A 19,057-nucleotide genomic window follows, 5' to 3' on the forward strand; every position below is an offset into this window, starting at 1 on the left:
CTTCTCCTGCTCCTAGCTCTTATGTTCTTATCTGCTGCCATCTAGAACAGCACTTGCACTTTGTTACTGCAATCAGTGAACCATATGATTCACACTTTCTGTTATAAACTTGATCAGTGCTGATGTTAATAATCCTAGATTTTCATGTAAAATATTGATAATCTACGATTAGGCTGTGTCATTCAAAAATCTGTGAAAGCAGCAGATTAAGTTTTTGATGTCCAGAATTGAATCACCTCTGGTACGACACGTAGCTACCCTGGATTTATTATTTAATTTAGTTTTATTGTAAATGATCAAATGTGTAAGGACACAAGAGAGGCAATTTCCCTTGAAGTCGGGACAGAGGTCCACAGTCAAGGTTCTTCTCCCGATTGAGTACATTGCGTGAAGTGTGTTGTGTTGACAATAAGTGGATTTCTATGCAAGGAAGCAGAGCACAAGTGTCAGTGTGGCTCAGTAGTGGCACTGTCACCTCTGATTCAATAGGTTGTGTTCAAACCCCTCTCCAGGGCTTAAGCACGTAAACCTAGATTGATACTCCGTTGGAGTACAGAGGTTGCTAATTGTCAAGAGGTGCCATTGTTTGGTAGCCCCTCTACCTGTTTAAATTGATGCGAAAGACTTTTTAAAAAGAGCAAGGCGTTCTCCCAACGTCTTAACCAACTTTCATCCATCAACCTGCATTGTGTAAACGAATCTACCATGAATCGGGCTTGTATTTCAGTATAAAAGTGATTGGCTGCCAATTGCTTTGGAAAATCATGAGGATGCAAAATGCACAATGAACGCAAGTACTCCTTTCACCATCATTTCCCTGATTACAGACGGTAATGGCTTCTTGCTAACCGGAATATCTTCCTTTCACAGGATCTGTAATTACCGTGTCTGGTCGAATGACGTTTACCAGTAACAAATCCATGGAAATTGAAGTTTTTGTGGATGTTGACCATGTCATGGAAAGTCCAAAAGGAAAGGCATCTGCCGTGACTGCATTCTTTACTTACGTTTCCTTGGACAAGGAAGGAAAGGCACTTCCGATCCCTGTGTTGAAGGTGAGAGTATGTGTGCAATTGTTTTACCAGTTTTAACCTGTGTGCTGGAATTCTATCTCTGCGCACTAAAAATCAATCCAAGCAAGTTGAGTGTTATTGTCATATTATAAGCACAGCTGATGGATGGCAGTGCTAAAGTACGTTTGTACATTTCCAAAACGGAAGTCAGGTTTTACTCAGTTTAGCCCAGGATGACCAGGGTTCAGTAACTTGCCTTCGCTGCCATCTGACCTCAGCAGGAAAAGTGCTTCAATTGGTCACGGAATCTGGATCAGGGGAGGAGAAGAAACAGCAAGGAAGTCCTCTCCTAGTGACTATCTAGGGACATCTGCTGGAAAGTAGACACCAAGAGGAGGGTTTGCTTTATGCACTAGTTGCAGTGAAATTCTGAACCTGTTTGGAAAGTACCCTCGAAGTGAGGACTATTTCTATCCAGAGTCTCTATCTGGGCTTGAAGATGACCACTGGCCACTCAGAAGAGCATAATCTCACTCAGGTAAAGTACGGAAGGGCACCTGTAACAGTATCCCAGAATCTTCGGGGAAGGCAATGTCTAAATCCACCAAAGCTTCTCCTTATCTATCTTTCTTAGTGTCATTGTCAGCCTGCCTGATACATGGCTGTAATTTAAGTCCAGGGCAATCTCAGCAGTAGAGGGAAAAGTGCTGGAAATCAGATTGTTTTTAAATTTAGAAATCAAAGCCTTTTAAAAAATGTTTTTGAGGATTTTTTATTTTTTTTACAAGTAACACAAACTCTCAAAGATTGGTACAGTGCAGCAAGATCATTTCCAACCAAGTACATGCAGGAACATGTAGCCACCTTTGAGGCACCAATGATGCAACATCTTTTCCCAGGATGCATAGTCTGTACCATGACAGGACTTAATCAGCGATTCTATAACCCCAGAACAACTGAAATACAAACAAAATGCGAGCCCGTAAGTTCTAGGATAAACAGAAATCAAAATGTGTAGCCCCAAAGCTCGCACAAATGCAGCTGCTTCCACACTCACATCATGTGACCCCCAAAAGCCTTTTATTGATTCCTCTGTCATTTTTTACTCAATTTTATTCCAAAGTCGTTAATATATGAGGGAAAGACTTTTCCTAACTGAGCACACTATAATATGTGCAATTAATCTTTGTCTGTTGGGGAAGGATAGCGAAAGGTGATTTTGTGTTGTTCATGTCTTCAAAATGAGCAATAAAAATCACCACATTTTCCTGTAAATGGAATACTTCTTAGCTTCACTGGGTCTAGTGAATATCGTAAGCCTGCACAATGCATTAGATTTATATAGTGAGTGAGGATGCATTGCAGATAGAATAGTGAATAGTTTGGGATAAGTTGGGGGGAAGAAATTAGCTCGCATCACACTGCAGATTTACCTCAATTTGCCAAGGCACAGAGCTCCATTCGCAAAGTACAAAGCGAGCAGCGTGAGCTCTGCTGGCAGTAAGATGAGGCAGACCTGTTCCCGAGGAACCGACATAAATCTGCAAGCAGTGCTGCATAATCAGATTTCTCCGCCATCGTACCTACAGTTAGAGCCAAAAAGAAAAACCTTAAATGCTGGAAATACAAATTCCAATTACACGAGTAATGGAAACTCACAGTGTCTGAAGGGGAAAGATAGGCTAACATTTCAGAGGAGACTGCAACCTGTCTCTAGAGATTCAGCAAAGAATCACCCCTGCAACTTTAATCTTTCTCTTTCAATCACTGACCGGCACTGCGTTTCCAGTGATTTTTTTTTGTCTTTACTTTAGAATCATAGATAATGGGGAATGTAAGAGTGTTAGTTGAGGATACATTTATTTTGGCCAGCTGGATATCTGATGTGTGTGAAACTCTACCACCATGCTTAAGAGTCTCCAAACCAAACGACTGATAACCCCAACAGGTAGATTTTTAATTGCCTGATGTGAAGTGTATACTGTCTCCATGTGGAGATACACCCCACTGATCTAGAATAATTTAGGAAGATCAACTTGCTTCAGGTGTACACGGCTCTATAACTGGAGGTGAACCATTTGGCCCATTGAGTCTGCACTGACTCTCCGACAGAGCATCTTACCCAAGCCCTCCCCCTGCCCTATCCCCGTAACCTCATGCATTTATCATGGCTAATCTCCCTCACCTACACATCTTGGGACAATTCAGCAGAGCCAATCCGCCTAACCTGCACACCTTTGGACTGCCATGATGTGGAGATGCCGGTGTTGTACTGGGCTGGGCATCGTAAGAAGTCTCACAACACCAGGTTAAAGTCCAACAGGTTTATTTGGAATCACGAGCTTTCGGAGCGCTGCTCCTTCATCAGGGAAGGCAGTGGGCTGGTCATCCGTCATATTTTACAATACCCACCCCTGCCAAAAAACGCCCAGTGGGGGTTGTAAAACCCAGGCCCAATACTTGTTGGCCATGGAAGAAGCATGCACAATGTGACCAAACAGGTTGATAGTCAACTTGCTAATCCTTCCAACAAAGTCCTGGCAGGCAGTAAGAAGAGTCATAGAGGTTTACAGCATGGAAACAGGCCCTTCAGCCCAACTTGTCCATGCCGCCCTTTTTAAAAAAAAAACCCTAAGCTAATCCCAATTGCCCGCATTTGGCCCATATCCCTCTATACCCATCGTACCCACGTAACTAAATGCTTTTTAAAAGATAAAATTGTACCCGCCTCTACTACTACCTCTGGCAGCTTGTTCCAGACACTACCATCTGTGTGAACAAATTGCCCCTCTGGACACTTTTGTATCTCTCCCCTCTCACCTTAAACCTATGCCCTCTAGTTTTAGACTCCCCTACCTTTGGGAAAAGATATTGACTATCTAACTGATCTGTGCTCATTATTTTATAGTCCTCTATAAGATCACCCCTCAGCCTCCTACGCTCCGGAGAAAAAAGTCCCAGTCTATCCAGCCTCTCCTTATAACTCAATCCATCAAGTCCCGGTAGCATCCTAGTAAATCTTTTTTGCACTCTTTCTAGTTTAATAATATCCTTTCTATAATAGGGTGACCAGAATTGCACACAGTATTCCAAGTGTGGCCTTACCAATGTCTTGTACAACTTCAACAAGGCATTTCAACTCCAGTATTCAATGTTCTAATCGATGAAACCAAGCATGCCTAATGCCTTCTTCACCACTCTGTCCACCTGTGACTCCACTTTCAAGGAGCTATGAACATGTACCCCTAGATCTCTTTGTTCTGTAACTCTCCCCAACGCCCTATCATTAACTGAGTAATTCCTGCCCTGGTTCAATCTACCAAAATGAATCACCTCGCATTTGTCTAAATTAAACTCCATCTGCCATTCGTCAGCCCACTGGCCCAATTGATCAAGATCCCGTTGCAATTGGAGATAACTTTCTTCACTGTCCACTATGCCACCGATCTTCGTGTCATCTGCAAACTTACTAACCATGCCTCCGATATTCTCATCCAAATCATTAATATAAATGACAAATAACAGTGGACCCAGCACTGATCCCAGAGGCACACCGTTTGTCACAGGCCTCCAGTTTGAAAAACAACTCTCTACAACCACCCTCTGGCTTCTGTCAAGAAGCCAATTTTGTATCCATTTGACTACCTCACCCTAGATCCCATGAGATTTAACCTTATGCAACAACCTACCATGCGGTACCTTGCCAAAGGCCTTGCTAAAGTTCATGTAGAGAACATCAACTGCACTGCTCTCATTTACCTTCTTGGTTACCCCTTCAAAAAACTCAATCAAATTTGTGAGACATGATTTTCTACTCACAAAGCCATGCTGACTGTCCCTAATCAGTCCTTGTGTCTCTAAATGCCTGTAGATCCTGTCTTTCAAAATACTTTCCAACAATTTACCCACCACAGATGTGAGGCTCACTGGCCTGTAGTTCCCAGGCTTTTCCCTGCAGCCCTTTTTAAACAAAGGCACAACATTTGCCACCCTCCAATCTTCAGGCACCTCACCCGTGACAATCGATGATTCAAATATCTCGGCTAGGGGACCCGCAATTTCCCCCCTGGCGTCCCACAATGTCCTGGGATACACTTCATCATGTCCCGGAGATTTATCTACCTTGATGCGCTTTAAGACTTCCAGCATTTCCTCCTCTGTAACATGTATACTCCTCAAGACATCACTATTTATTTCCCCAAGTTCCCTAACATCCATGCTTTTCTCAATACTGTAAATACTGATGGGAAATATTCATTTAGGATCTCACTCATCTCTTGTGGATCCATACATAGATGACCTTGTTGATCCTTAAGAGGCCCTACTCTCTCCCTTGTTACTCTTTTGCCCTTTATGTATTTGTAGAAGCTCTTTGGATTCTCCTTTACCTTATCTGCCAAAACAATCTCGTGTCCCCTTTTTGCCCTCCTGCTTTCTCTCTCAACTCTACTCCTACACCTCCGATACTCTTCAAGGAGAGGAGAGATTGCTGGTCAGCCATGTTTGAAGCAAAGTGATAGCCCCCCAAGCTACATCCAATCATGTCTCTTGAACAGAGAGAGATGCCTACAGTCCTTTACAGACTATGGTGTATTATGGCCAGACGGACAGCATTGCAGAATGACCCCTGTGTTTAAAAACAATTTTTTGCATGTCTTAATGTAAAATTCTGTCTGTAAATCTAATATAAATTACTTACCTCCTTACATATGCGTGCAGTTTCAGTCGCCACACTACCAGAAGGACATGGAAGCTTTGGAGAGAGTGCACAGAAGGTTCACCAGGCTGTTGCCTGGTCTCGAGGGTGTTGACTATGAGGAGAGGTTGAATAAACAAGGATTGTTTTCACTGGAAAGACAGGGGCTGAGGAGAGACCTGATAGAGGTCTACAAAATTATGAGAGGCATCGGCAGGCTGGATAGTCAGAGGCTTTTTCCCAGGGTGGAAGTGTCAATTACAAGGGGACACAGGTTCAAGGTGAGAGGGGGGAAAGTTTAAGAGAGATGTGCAGGAGAAGTTTTTCGTGCAGAGAGTGGTTGATGCCTGGAACACGCTGACAGAGGAGGTGGTGGAAGCAGGCACATTGGCCACATTTAAGAGGCATCTGGATGGGTACATGAATAGGGAGGGAATAGAGGGATATGGACTGAGTAAGAGCAGAAGGTTTTTTTTGTAGTTTAGTTAGGGCATCATGATTGGCGCAGGCTTGGAGGGCCGAAGGGCCTGTTCCTGTGCTGTACTTGTTTTTGTTCTTTGATCTTTAGCCTCCCAAATGCTGATTCAAGGCTGAACAGGTAATATATTTCTGCCACTGATGTCAGGTGGCAAATATAGATTGGCCGAATGAAACTAGACAAACGAAGTGACTGTCTATTGACAAGGAAATATGATGAGGTGAACAGTGCTGATTGTTTGACAGTGTAGAGAAATATTGTACTGAAATCACAAAGCCAAACCTCTCTACACTGTCTATTTGTTGCAATCGGCCTCTTACATCACCCACTTTATCTCTTTGTTTCTTCCTGCAACTCGTGCCTAATGGATCACCAGTATTATTTGTGGTTTCAGAGCAGCAGAGGACAAGTGATGCAGCCTGATTTTATTCGAGATGTAAACCTACTGTCACATTTTATTTGTCCCTTCATCTTAAAACACTGTCCACGCTGTCTGTTTTGCTCCGAATCTGAGCTCGTTATTTTCCCAGCAGTAACCTTGGCCTTCAGAGAACAAGTGGTATTTGCAGCTTGAATTAAAAAAAAGAAAAAAAAATCATATTTGATGGTTGGACAGGAGTGAAATGGCATCCTTATTGATGTGCTAAAACAGGAACATAACCTAGCCCAATGGATATAAATAGCACTGTGGTCTTTCCGATGTATATAAGTAGCACTGTTGCCTCGATGTTATATAAATAGCACTTTACCAAGCCAATTTTTTTTTAACTGTCTTCAGGTGACATTGAGAATATTTTTGAGGCTATTTTTAAATCCAGCTCCACGATGAATGACTGAGATGGGGAGGGTTGGAACTAAACAGAAATAGTGCTCTTAATGCTCATCCCCTGGGTAACTTGTCTCGTTGCGATATTTTAGGTATGTTTTTATTATCTTTACATCCATTACCATTTAGCAGAACATCCATAGCTAGCTTCAGAGCTGAACACTTGAAGCTTATCTATTTACAAAATAGACACTTGGTCAAAATCAGAAACTTCACGGCATCAGTTTTTCACAGAGCTGGTATCTGCGTTCTGTTTTTGAAGTGAAGTACTGGTGTTGTACAAAAGGCTAGCAGCACCTGAAGCAAAAAGATTAATATCTCTGCGGAGACCTTTCATCATAACTGAAGGAACTTCCCTTTTAGAGTGAAAAGCTATGCTCTTTTAAGCTTTTATTTAAAGAGTATAAACCCCAGCATTTCAGGACATTGGCCCCTCACCACTGAGCTGATCACTACCACCCCTGATGGTGGGCCTGCAGCTGATGGCACAGACATCTCTCCCGTACTCGGGTTTGGGGTCATTTGTATGGCTGGGGTGGGTGCAGATGCATCAGAAGTGACAGTGGGACACCTCCCAGCCACTTCAACAGGAACATTAACGCCACCTCCCAAACCCGGAAAGAGTTGAGAGAAAGAGCCAAGGCCACTAAGTATGTTGCTCCTAGTAAGAACAGTTTGGAGACATTTGAAAAGTACTTGATGCTATTTATATGGCTGGATGCTCTGGGCCCTGTTTTGGGTCTCAGCATTTCATGCAGCAGTTCTCAATAATTTACCGTTGTCACTACAGTGCGGCAGAAAGTCAGTGCGTGGACATTGCCTCAGATTCTGAACCCCAGGGCAGAAATCACCCTTTGCACCCTCTTGGAATGCCTGAGCCGTGTTGTGTACTCAATTATCAATAGTAAGAATTACAATACCATTTTCAAAAACGTTGCTCACCAGGTAATCCGTTAAGAACATTTCATGCATGTCAAGTTTTTTTTAAACGTTTGCTGCTTTTACAAGATAAGATCATCCTTCCTTCTTGTCTCCAGATTGAAAGAACAAACTTCCTACAACACCTTTCACATCCTCAGGAAGTCTCAAGGTACTTCACAGCCGACCAATTACTTTTTGAAGTGCTGTGTAGACAGCTACTTGGTTCACTTCCAACAAGGTCTTAAAGCACCAAATAAGATGAAAGACCAGCTAATCTGTTTGGGTGCTGTTGGCCAAGGTGTAAATATTAACAAAGGCACTGGAAGAATTCCTTTACTTTACAGAATTTTCCTTGTGCCCACCAGAATAGGCAGACAAAGCTTTGATTCAATGTCCCCTCTGGAAGACATCACTTCTGACCATGCAGCACTCTCATCTTAATGGCATGTCAGATTAGATCATGATTTGGGGTGGGCTTGAATCCAGGACTTTTTGTTTAGAGGTAAGAGTGTTACCAGTTGAGTCACGCTGACAGACATTTGCAACTAACCACATTTTTCAAATGTAGTCTCTCAATTTGTATTGATCTTTTATCATCACTTAATATCCCATAAGGCATTGTAATGACTCAGGAAGCCCGACTGGAAAGGAACATAGTTTAATTACAGAAAGCAAAGTAAAACCACTACCGTGGTATACACACACTGGTCCCTGCTTGGGACAAGTAGTTCAGCAGACCCAGTCCTGGGTCTGCCATGTAAACTTAGATAATGAGTTCCAGCTGGGCAAGCCATTGCCTGTTGCCAGGGGAACTCATCCTCAATGAGCCCCACAGGGAGACCAATCCGTGATTGCCCATGGATCCCGTGTGGGTTCCCACAGTCATATTCTTCTGCTATTATCAATTTTTTGATGTTGCATTTGAAAACTCAATTCTTTCTCGAAGATCATCCATGAATGATCGAGATTGAGCAGTGTTACACTGCTCTTAATAAACCTCATGCACCCAGTGTGATTGGCATGGAAGAAAGTACATCCCCTTTGCACATTCCAAACCTAGTCTGAGACAAAGTGGAGAGCCCAGGGTATAAATAGTTGCCATTGTTTCACAGCTGCCCTGTGGATGCCTTGGAAGGACTGAAATTAAAACAGAAGTTTGCATTTCATTTGAACAGCATCCACAACGAAGAACTGAGAATAGAAGATTTTTAAATAATTTAAAAAGAATGAATTATTTATTGCACATCAGGATTAGCAGCTGGCAGAAGGAACCACTGAACAATTCCCCAAGTGCTGCTAAGTACTGGAATTCTAAAATGCAGCAGTGTTTGTTCCAGAGATTGTGAGAAATGGGCAGACATGCAAAACATGCACACTTTCCAACTGGACTCATTTTGGTTCATTTTGGTAGGACAAATTTGAATGCGGATTACAGGGTCAACAGCAGGGTTCTGAGGAATGTGGAGGAACAGAGAGATCTTGGGGTTCATATCCACAGATCTCTGAAGGTTGCCACTCAAGTGGATAGAACCGTGAAGAAGGCCTATAGTGGGGCCGATTTTACCAAATCGGGACTAAGTGCTGGGTCCGGTTGTCAAACGGATCCGCACCCGGCAGCCGCGCTCCAGCGCGCCCATACACCTTTTTTCGGCACCGGTCTATTGGGCAGGGCTTAGCGCTGTTGGAGCGGCCGGAGCTCCAACTGCGTATGCACAGTTCGGAACAGACCACAGGCAGCGCGCCCGGGCGCGAAAGGCAAAGCAGCACAGACAGCAGAGAGGATGAATGGAATTCCCTTTGGAGGATAATGTCCACGTTATAATCACAGGAACTAAACACCTGACAGTCCAAAATCTGGGATAATATTACAGGACAGGGATGGGGGGATATACATTTTGAAATATTATCCCAGATTTTGGACTGTCAGGTTTTTAGTTCCTGTGATTTGGACATTATCCTCCAAAGGGAATTCCTTTCATCCTCTCTGCTGTCTGTGCTGCTTTGCCTTTCCCTGGGGGCGGGGGGGGGGGGGAATGGAGAAGGGGAGTGGCGTGTCTCCCCTGGGCGGCGGGGGCGGGGGGATGGAGAAGGGGAATGATGTGTCTGCCCCTGGGGTGGAGGGGGGATGGAGAAGGGGAGTGTCGTGTTTGCCCCTGGGGGAGGGGGGGGGGGATCCCTCCTCCGATCCCTCCTCCGATCCGGGGGGGGGGGGATCCCTCCTCCGATCCCTCCTCCGGTGGGGAGGAGGGATCGGCCGCAGACTGGCAGCGTGTGTGTGTGTGTGTCCGCCGAGGGGCAGACACGCTCCCCCCCCCCCCCCCCCCAGGGAAAGGCAAAGCAAGGCCAGGGACGTGCAGGAGGCTGTCGATGGACTGCAGATTGGAAGGATGGTGGAGGGAGACCGGCGATCAAGCTAGGTTGGGGGTGTGCCTCCCAGGGAGGTCCGATCCCACGGGGGGGGGGAAGGCGGTCTGCCGGTGAGGCCTGCCTCCCAGGGGGGTCCGATCGGGGGGGTGGGGGTGGGCTGCCGGGGTGGTTCGCGGGGGGGGGGTCCGCGAAGGATGGTCGGGGGGGATTGGCTTCGGCGGTTCCCCTGCTGAATTGGAGTCCCATTCGGACTTTTATTTAGCAAGTCGTTTAATGCGCGGACGCAAAATCGGCCGCAACCTGGTAAAGTTGGATTCGTCGGTAAAGTTGGGCGCGAGCTTCATTAAGTCGATTTAAATGCATACAAATGCATTTAACTCGTCGCGCCGGCCGATTCGGGCGCGTGCCAGACCCGCGCCCGGATCGGGGCTCGGTAAAGATGCGATCAGCCATGAGTCGGGTGCAGATCGCATTTTAGGCCCAACGCCCAACTTTATCGCGATTCGGGCGCGAAAGTTTGGTAAAATCGGGCCCAGTGTATTAGCGTTTATTAACAGGGGGTTGGAGTTTAAGAGCCGTGGGGTTATGCTGCAACTGTACAGGACCTTGGTGAGACCACATTTGGAATATTGTGTGCAGTTCTGGTCACCTCACTATAAGAAGGATGTGGAAGCATTGGAGAGAGTGCAGAGGAGATTTACCAGGATGCTGCCTGGTTTGGAGGGTAGGTCTTATGAGGGAAGGTTGAGGGAGCCAGGGCTTTTCTCTTTAGAGAGGAGGAGGATGAGAGGCGACTTAATAGAGGTTTATAAGATGATGAGGGGGATAGATGGAGTGGACATTCAGAGACTATTTCCTCGGGTGGATGTAGCTGTTACTAGGGGGCATAACTATAAGGTTCATGGTGGGAGATATAGGAGGGATGTTCGAGGTAGGTTCTTTACTCAGAGAGTGGTTGGGGTGTGGAATGGACTGCCTGCTGTGATAGTGGAATCGGACACTTTAGGAACTTTCAAGCGGTTATTGGATAGGCGCATGGAGCACACCAGAATGATAGGGAGTGGGATAGCTTGATCTTGGTTTCGGACAAAACTCGGCACAACATCGAGGGCCGAAGGGCCTGTACTGTGCTGTACTGTTCCATGTTCTATGACTCATTGAGTATCAGGAATTGGAGCCTTGGCTGCTTATTTTTCTCTCTCTGGGGTCAGGCACAGACAAGGGTCGATTTTCAGTTTGGGATCAGGGACATCAGCTGCATCTGCCTTGCTCACAATCTTCAAATGTTAATTCCCCAAAACGGGCATGAGGCAAGCTTGGCGGTAACGGCGCTGAGCCTTACCAGAAGGTGGGAGCCACTTGTCGAGCATGAATGGCAAAAGCAGACTTCAACCAAGATGGGGTCTTTTCTGTGTTGCGGAAGAGAGGAGCCAGGGTACACAAAAGTGGCCAAATGGCCAAATTGAAGGTAATGCGCACAACTCAACAAAATCCCGGAAGATTTCAACGCTAAAAACAATACCTTTCATTTCTGCCCACATCGGACCGGACAGCTGTGCACTAACACTCACCCGACAGTTAGAGTTTGGCACTTAAACACTGAAAATTGCCTGCTGGCCCTTCCAGAACTGTTAATAAGCTGCTCAAAAAGCCCAATAATGGGCAGTTAATTGGAACATGAGTGAGATAACACTGTTTCCCCCCCCAAAACCCCGCCTTGAAAATTGTGCTGCAAATGCAGGAGGATGTAATGTCACCCTCTGGGAATGCGGTTTTTAGATCCCCCTGCAGCCATTCCTGCCCCAACCAGCAGTTGAAAATCCAACCCATAGATGCAGAATTGCCAGATCTGCGTCTGCTCTGCCGCCAACGTTCCTGCAAAGTTCCTTGCAGCAGCAGAACCACAGCAGCCCTGAGGTAATTCTGGACCATAAGCTACAGCTGAATTTGAGGAACCTTGGGCAAAAGCCAAAACTCAATGGGCTTAATAGAAGAATGAAGTGCAGTTGAGATACATCAAGCTGCAGTGCTTAAATGACATCAAGCTTGGCTTTGCATTCTACATTGCATAATTTCCACAGTAGGAGGGGGGAAAATGAAGGAAGTTGAGGACATTTTAAGGTCGTGGCAAAGAATGACTCTTTGGCAAGGAGGACAAACTGCAATAAATATTCATTTCAAACAGTGTGAGGCTAAAGAATAGTCATGAGTCAACAGAAATGTGACTAGTTATCAAAAAGGCTAACATCACCTCCATTGTAACCTTTGCTTCAGTCTTCACAAAGGAAGACATGAATAATGTACCAGAGGTTCTGAGAGAAACATGTTTTAGTGAGGAGCTGAAGGAAATCAGCATTAGTAGAGAAATGGTTTTGGAGAAATTGATGGGATTGAAAGTGGATAAATCTCCAGGTCCTGATAATCTTCATTCCATGGTACTAAAGGAAGTGGCCCAGGAAATAGATCCATTGGTGGTTATTTTCCAGAATTATTTGGACTCTGGATTGGTTCCCGTAGATTGGAGCGTAGCTAATGTAAGCCCACTATTCAAAAAGGGAGGGAGAGAAAATAGGGAGCTAACTTGCCCCTCAATAGCAGAGTAAGTAGGTGAGGTTATGGGAATAGGATTTAGGTGGGATTGTGGTCTGTGCAGACTCGATGGGCCAAGTGGCTTCCTTCTGCACTGTAGGGATTCTATTGAACATATATTCCTTTTGTTTGGAGAGAAAGGATCACTGCGTATAAATGTATGTTGCTACCTTATATTAAATTGATCTTTCTCTACACCCTAGCTATGATTGTAATACTATATTCTACACCCTCCCCTTTCATTCTCCCCACGTACTCTATAAACAGTATGCTTTGTATAGCATGCAAGAAACAATACTTTTTATTGTATCCCAATACATATGACAATAATCAAGTTTAAAGTTTATTTATTTGTGTCACAAGTAAGCTTACATTAACACTGCAATGAAGTTACTGTGAAAATCCTCTAGTCGTCACAATCCAGCGCCTGTTCAGGTAACACTGAGGGAGAATTTAGCACGGCCAATGCACCTAACCAACACGTCTTTCAGACTGTGGGAGGAAACCGGAGCACCCAGAGGAATCCCACGCAGACACGGGGAGAACGTGCAGACTCCGCATAGACAGTGACCCAAGCCAGGAATTGAACCTGGATCCCTGGCGCTGTGAGGCAGCAGTGCTAACCACCGTGCCACCAAATCTAAGTGGATTCAGGTGGTCTCATGCAGATTCAAGTTTGAGGCATAAGATTTCTTGTCAACACTAATTAAACAGTCTAGCAACACAAAGATAGCAGCTATGAGAAACTGAGATGTCAAGCTATTGCAGTAGGGGATTGAGTTTGCTTTCTGGGTGATGTCCTGCTTGATACTATCACAAATGGCAAACGAAGAAACCATTTCATTCCACAACCCTGTCGTCACTTGCCTTCACAAACAAATCACAGAATAAATAATGTCGCCCCTTTAATTTCAGAAACAATCTTTAGAAAAAGCTTTGGTATTTGAGTCTGCTGCTTTATCCAAAATTTGCATTAAAATCTTCTACAAACCCTTCCTTCAGGAAGTCAGCTGAGCTCTGCTCTCGCCTTGTAATATTTCTTGTTTTTTGTGAAATCAATGCAGCACGCGCATCAATGTGGCACTCACTGATAAAGAATGAAGGGTTGCAATTCATTTATTTTAACACAGTTAATAAAGCATCATGAGTTGCAGCTAAAAGTTACCAGCAGCTCCCCCTTGCCCGGGAAATTACAATGTGGGACAATAGAGCATATTTGACAAATCTTTATCTGCCATTTTAGAGCGGTTAATCCATTTACTTTAAACAGCTTAATGACTTCCGTAAAAAGTTGACAAAGGGGTTTCACACAAACATTCCGATGTTATTATGCTTCTTAGAATCATAGAGGTTTATAGAATGGAAACAGGCACTTTGGCGCAACTTGCCCATGCCGCCCCATTTTTTAACCTAAGCTAGTCCTAATTGCCCGCATTTGGCCCATGTCCCTCTATACCCATCTTAGTCATGTAACTGTTTAAACGCTTTTTAAAAGACAAAATTGTACCCGTCTCTACTACTACCTCTGGCAGCTTGTTCCAGACACCCACCACCCTCTGTGTGAAAAAATTGCCCCTCTGGACCCTTTTGTATCTCTCCCCTCTCACCTTAAACCTATGCCCTCTAGTTTTAGACTTCCCTACCTTTGGGAAAAGATATTGACTATGTAGCTGATCTATGCCCCTCATTATTTTATAGACCTCTATAAGATCATTCCTACGCTCCAGAGAAAAAAGTCCCAGTCTCTCCTTGTAACTCAAACCATCAAGTCCCAGTAGCATCCTAGTAAATCTTTTCTGCACTCTTTCTAGTTTAATAATATCCTTTCTATATTGGAGTGACCAGAACCCTATTCAGTGTAATTTTCATGACCAGTTGCACTTGGAAATTTGAATACTGTTTGAGGGGTAATGACATTTATTCTCACAGGGATCTCGCACTGTATTTCCTGTTTCTTTGATCACATTTTCATGTGGCAACAGTATAAGTCACATCATTGAAAAGCTTCCTGACTATCCCTGAACATGCTGGTGCAGAGTTTCGGGGCACAGTTGCAGCCAGAACGCGGATTTTTTCTGCTGGTTTTATGAAGATGAAGTTACAGTCAGGATCTCATGCAAAGTTATTCGCATAACTCCAAATGTAAAATCTCCCTCGAATCAGCAGAATCCAGCAATGTAATTAATTTCTAACTGGAACATCACAAAGAGAAGGATTGCCAGGAAATGAGCCGTTCTTCAACAAACTGATTTAATGCCCCTGGCCTCAATCTTTAACGGTACAACCTAATACTGCAGTTCTTCTTTTGACATTGTTTATTGTTGTTTAAAGATCTGTTAAAAGAATTGTATGGTGATGTCGTGCAGTGCCAAATGGACATCAGTGACAATCTGTACCTGTACTAATGCATCCTGGGCTCCACCAAATATCTGTACCCGGCATGTACATTATCCTGACTGCTCCTCAGTATCTGTACAGGGTCTGTAAAGTTTTTCAATTACTTTGTACATTGGGCAGTTGTGTTTATCAAGTCTTGGTCATATAAATGAGTAGCCTCCAGGACTGTTTGCTGAAATAAGTGTAAGTAAATAGAATAAGTGTCAAGATCGAGTGAGGGGAACGCGATGGCCCAATGGTATTATCGCTAGACTATTAATGCAGAAACTCAGCTAATGTTCTGGGGACCCGGGTTCGAATTCCGTCACGGCAGATGGTGGAATTTGAATTCAATAAAAAATACCTGGAATTAAGAATCTACTGATGACCATGAAACCATTGTCAATTGTCAGAAAAACCCATCTGGTTCACTAATGTCCTTTAGGGAAGGAAATCTGCCGTCCTTACCTGGTCTGGCCCTCATCTGACTCCAGAGCCACAACAATGTGGTTGACTCTCAACTGCACTCAGGCAGCTAGGGATGGCAATAAATACTGGCCAGCCAGCGATGCCCATGTCCCACGAATGAATAGAAAAAAAAAAGCAGCTCAGATTTCTGCAGCAGCTCTGGGGACTACCATCTGAAGGAAGGCTATTTCAAATGGAAGCTATTTTGTGGAACCAGGAGAATAAGAGTGTTCCTCCATTCCTGCCTCCACAGTTGACATAGTCATTCCCCAAACTCCACTCCCCAAGCCCTAACAGCCAGGTCCGCCCCTCTCCTGAGACTTTACCTGAAGGCTGCCAGCACTACTGGAAAGGTTGATGGCTTAATATTTCTTTTCCCATCAGGCTTGTTGCCTATCAAGTTACTAATTCTAATTGTGTGGCTAAGAGCCAAGGACCAAGTCCTGGTGATCCTCACATTCAGGTGTGTGCTGTCTTTGCAGCACTGAGTCTAGAATGTATAGCTTCTAATAGATATCTACCTTCCTAAGACCCCATGATCCCTAATGGAGTAATCCTATCAGGTCTAGGAGATTCAGCAATGATTTTAGCTGAATGTCGAGATGATGTCAGCAAAGACAGTGGTCTGCATTATTTGGCTAAAATATTCAGCCCCGTTAGCTGGCAAAGTAGAATTTTAGCAGTAAAATAAAAAAACATAGTTTTGTTTTACATCCTGAAAATGTGAATATTCCCATCACATTAGTCATATAAATCTGAATATAAGTGCTTTTCACAGTGTGATCAATATCCTGGGATCTCTCAGACTATCTTTGCTACCACCCCACATTGAGAAAAGAAATTGCAGCAAAATTAAAGTTTATTTATTTGTCACAAGTAGGCTTGCATTAGCATTGCAATGAAGTTACTGTGAAAATCCCCTAGTCGCCACACTCTGGCGCCTGTTCGGGTACACTGAGGGAGAATTTAGCACGGCCAATGCACCTAGCCAGCACATCTTCCGGACTGTGGGAGGAACCAGAGCACCCGGAGGAAACCCACGCAGACACGGGGAGAACATGCAGACTTTGCACAGACAGTGACCCAGGCCGGGAATCGAACCTGGGTCTCTGGTGCTGTGAGGCTGCAGTGCTAACCATTGTGCCGCCCCACAGTGGCACAGTGATTAGCACTGTAGAAGGGCACTGGGAAACCGGCTCCAACCCGTTGACTTCCCGATTTTGCAGAGATGGAGTAAAGACCAGGCAACCAACCAGCCTCCAGTGATAAGGTTGGCATTTTGAATGTGTTACTGAGGTTGGCAGTCTCTGATTAACCTGCTTTTGCAGGTTTGACAGTGGACCACCTAGTTTCACATGCCTCAGAAAGCCTGGCGGCTCGAGAAGTGAAGACAGATTCAGGAAAAAGAAGAACTGTTTTTACAGCACTGCTTGTGGGCTAGGAGGTGTAGGAGCACTGTTTCCCTGAGGTCATACCATCAGAATCCCCAGGGTAGGATCCTGGAATCCTCGGCCCTACCCCCATCCTGGGTGATGCATTGGACCTACCTGGTTCTGTGACTGGTCTGGAATGTTCCCTGCCTGACCGGAAGCTAAATCTGTCAATGAAGGCGACTTCCAGACAGGGAACCTGGGGCTGCCAAATGGTGCATACTGTGGAGTTAAAATTGCATCGCATGCTGGGGAACATCCAACTTTCAGAATTCCTGTCCAAAACTCTTCCACTCCCTGCACCCACCCACCTTACCCATGTAACCCACCCCAGTAAATGTCAGGCCTAATTCTCAGCTATTTAATAAGAACAAAGAACAGTACAGCACAGGAAACAGGCCCTTCGGCCCTCCAAGCCTGTGCCGCTCTTTGGTCCAACTAGACCAAATGTGCAACTACCTTATAACACTTCAGTTTGTGTGCTCCCAGTTGATTTGTGCATTGGTGAATGCATTGAATCAAATTCTTGTGTGTGACTTCAGCAGCATTAAGTTGAACTTATTTGTTTCATGTGAATGATTGAGCACACAGAATGATTTTAACTCCAGCTTGTTACTCCTTGTACGTTGGTATAAGTGCTACGCTAAAATATTTGTGTTCCCCGTGGGAGACAATTTTGAATGTTTCTCTCCTTTTCCCAGCATTTGTTCCAGAGGTGCTAACTCACTAGCATTGAGCCAGGGCCTCCTCCAGCTGGTATCCACTTGCGGCATCGCACCCGAGCTCAAACATCTCCTCATCCAATGTCCATATATATCTGGGGGGAGACAGCATAGGGAGCAATCGTTGGTGGGTCCTGATGTCTGTGGTGATGGGGGGAGAGGTGGTGGTCAGTGACAAGGGATCAGATGTGTACATGTGTTCACAGTGCACTGAGAGGTTGGGTCACCTGCGCAATGACACCAAGGGAGCTCAACAGCCATCTTCACCAATGAGATTATGCTCCACCCCACCCCCTACTGGCGAGAATTGCATCCTGGCACTGTTTTTTTGACTAAATGCCATAAGATTGCTTTTTTAAAAACTCGCCCAAAAAGCGAATCTGAAACTCCTGTTTTCTCGCTCATTCGGCACTTAGAATTTTTCTGGTAAGATTGCCCTTCCCCACTCTTGTCTGACTGTTCTAATTCCAGGATTAACAGGACTAGTTGCAGCACCTTACCCTATTGGGATCTTCATCAGTTGAACACCTCAATGAGATGTTGGAGCACATTTACCAGCTGAGCTTTCAGGGATATCTCTCATTTTTGTTTTATATAGAAACGTGAAGTTCAGAGAATCATACAGCACAGAAAGAGGCCATTCAACCCATTGTCCTTGCGCTGTTTTTTCCAAAAGGTTGTACCCTGCTTTTTCCTCATAAGCCTGCAACTAATTCCAACATCAATCTGACACAATCTTGTTTTATGTCAAAGCAACTGCTTTGAAACTGAAATGATACCTCATCCTTGTAATCTAATTGCACTGATAAAATCCTAACGTATCAGATATTGTTGTTATAGCAGGTTGCACCTGGTAGAATGCACACCAGAGTGTGACAGTCCAAAATCAAGTTACTCTAATAGGCAATCCAAGCCATTTAGTAGGGGGCGCGCATAGATTATTTATCAAAATTTCAATATTGTCTGAAAGGTCTGAACTCAACTCAATAATGCAAAAGTTCATGGTGACGCCCTTGACCACCTGGTGAATAAGACATTGTGCAATTCAGCCACACCTCAAGGCTGCCTACAGGCAGCAGCCTGTGCGGAGTTAGTTGATCTGAACCGAAGCAGCAATTGGGCCCCGCATCACCTAGTATCAAGGCTAGGGGAAGCTGACTGCAGCCCTCGC

At 44.7% G+C, this 19,057-nt stretch overlaps 1 protein-coding gene across 5 annotated transcripts in view; it reads left to right on the plus strand.

The window, feature by feature from the left end:
- acot7 (acyl-CoA thioesterase 7) overlaps positions 1-19,057 on the plus strand; it is a 260,402-nt gene that overhangs the window by 221,411 nt on the left and 19,934 nt on the right. For all 5 annotated transcript variants that reach the window (XM_078238517.1, XM_078238514.1, XM_078238513.1 and 2 more), the window contains one exon: positions 871-1,055. In XM_078238517.1, coding sequence (XP_078094643.1) covers positions 871-1,055 — 185 coding nt within the window. The remainder of the gene's footprint in view (positions 1-870; positions 1,056-19,057) is intronic.

Source organism: Mustelus asterias, chromosome 22 (assembly GCF_964213995.1).
Source record: "Mustelus asterias chromosome 22, sMusAst1.hap1.1, whole genome shotgun sequence".
In the NCBI taxonomy this organism is placed as follows: Eukaryota; Metazoa; Chordata; class Chondrichthyes; order Carcharhiniformes; family Triakidae; genus Mustelus; species Mustelus asterias.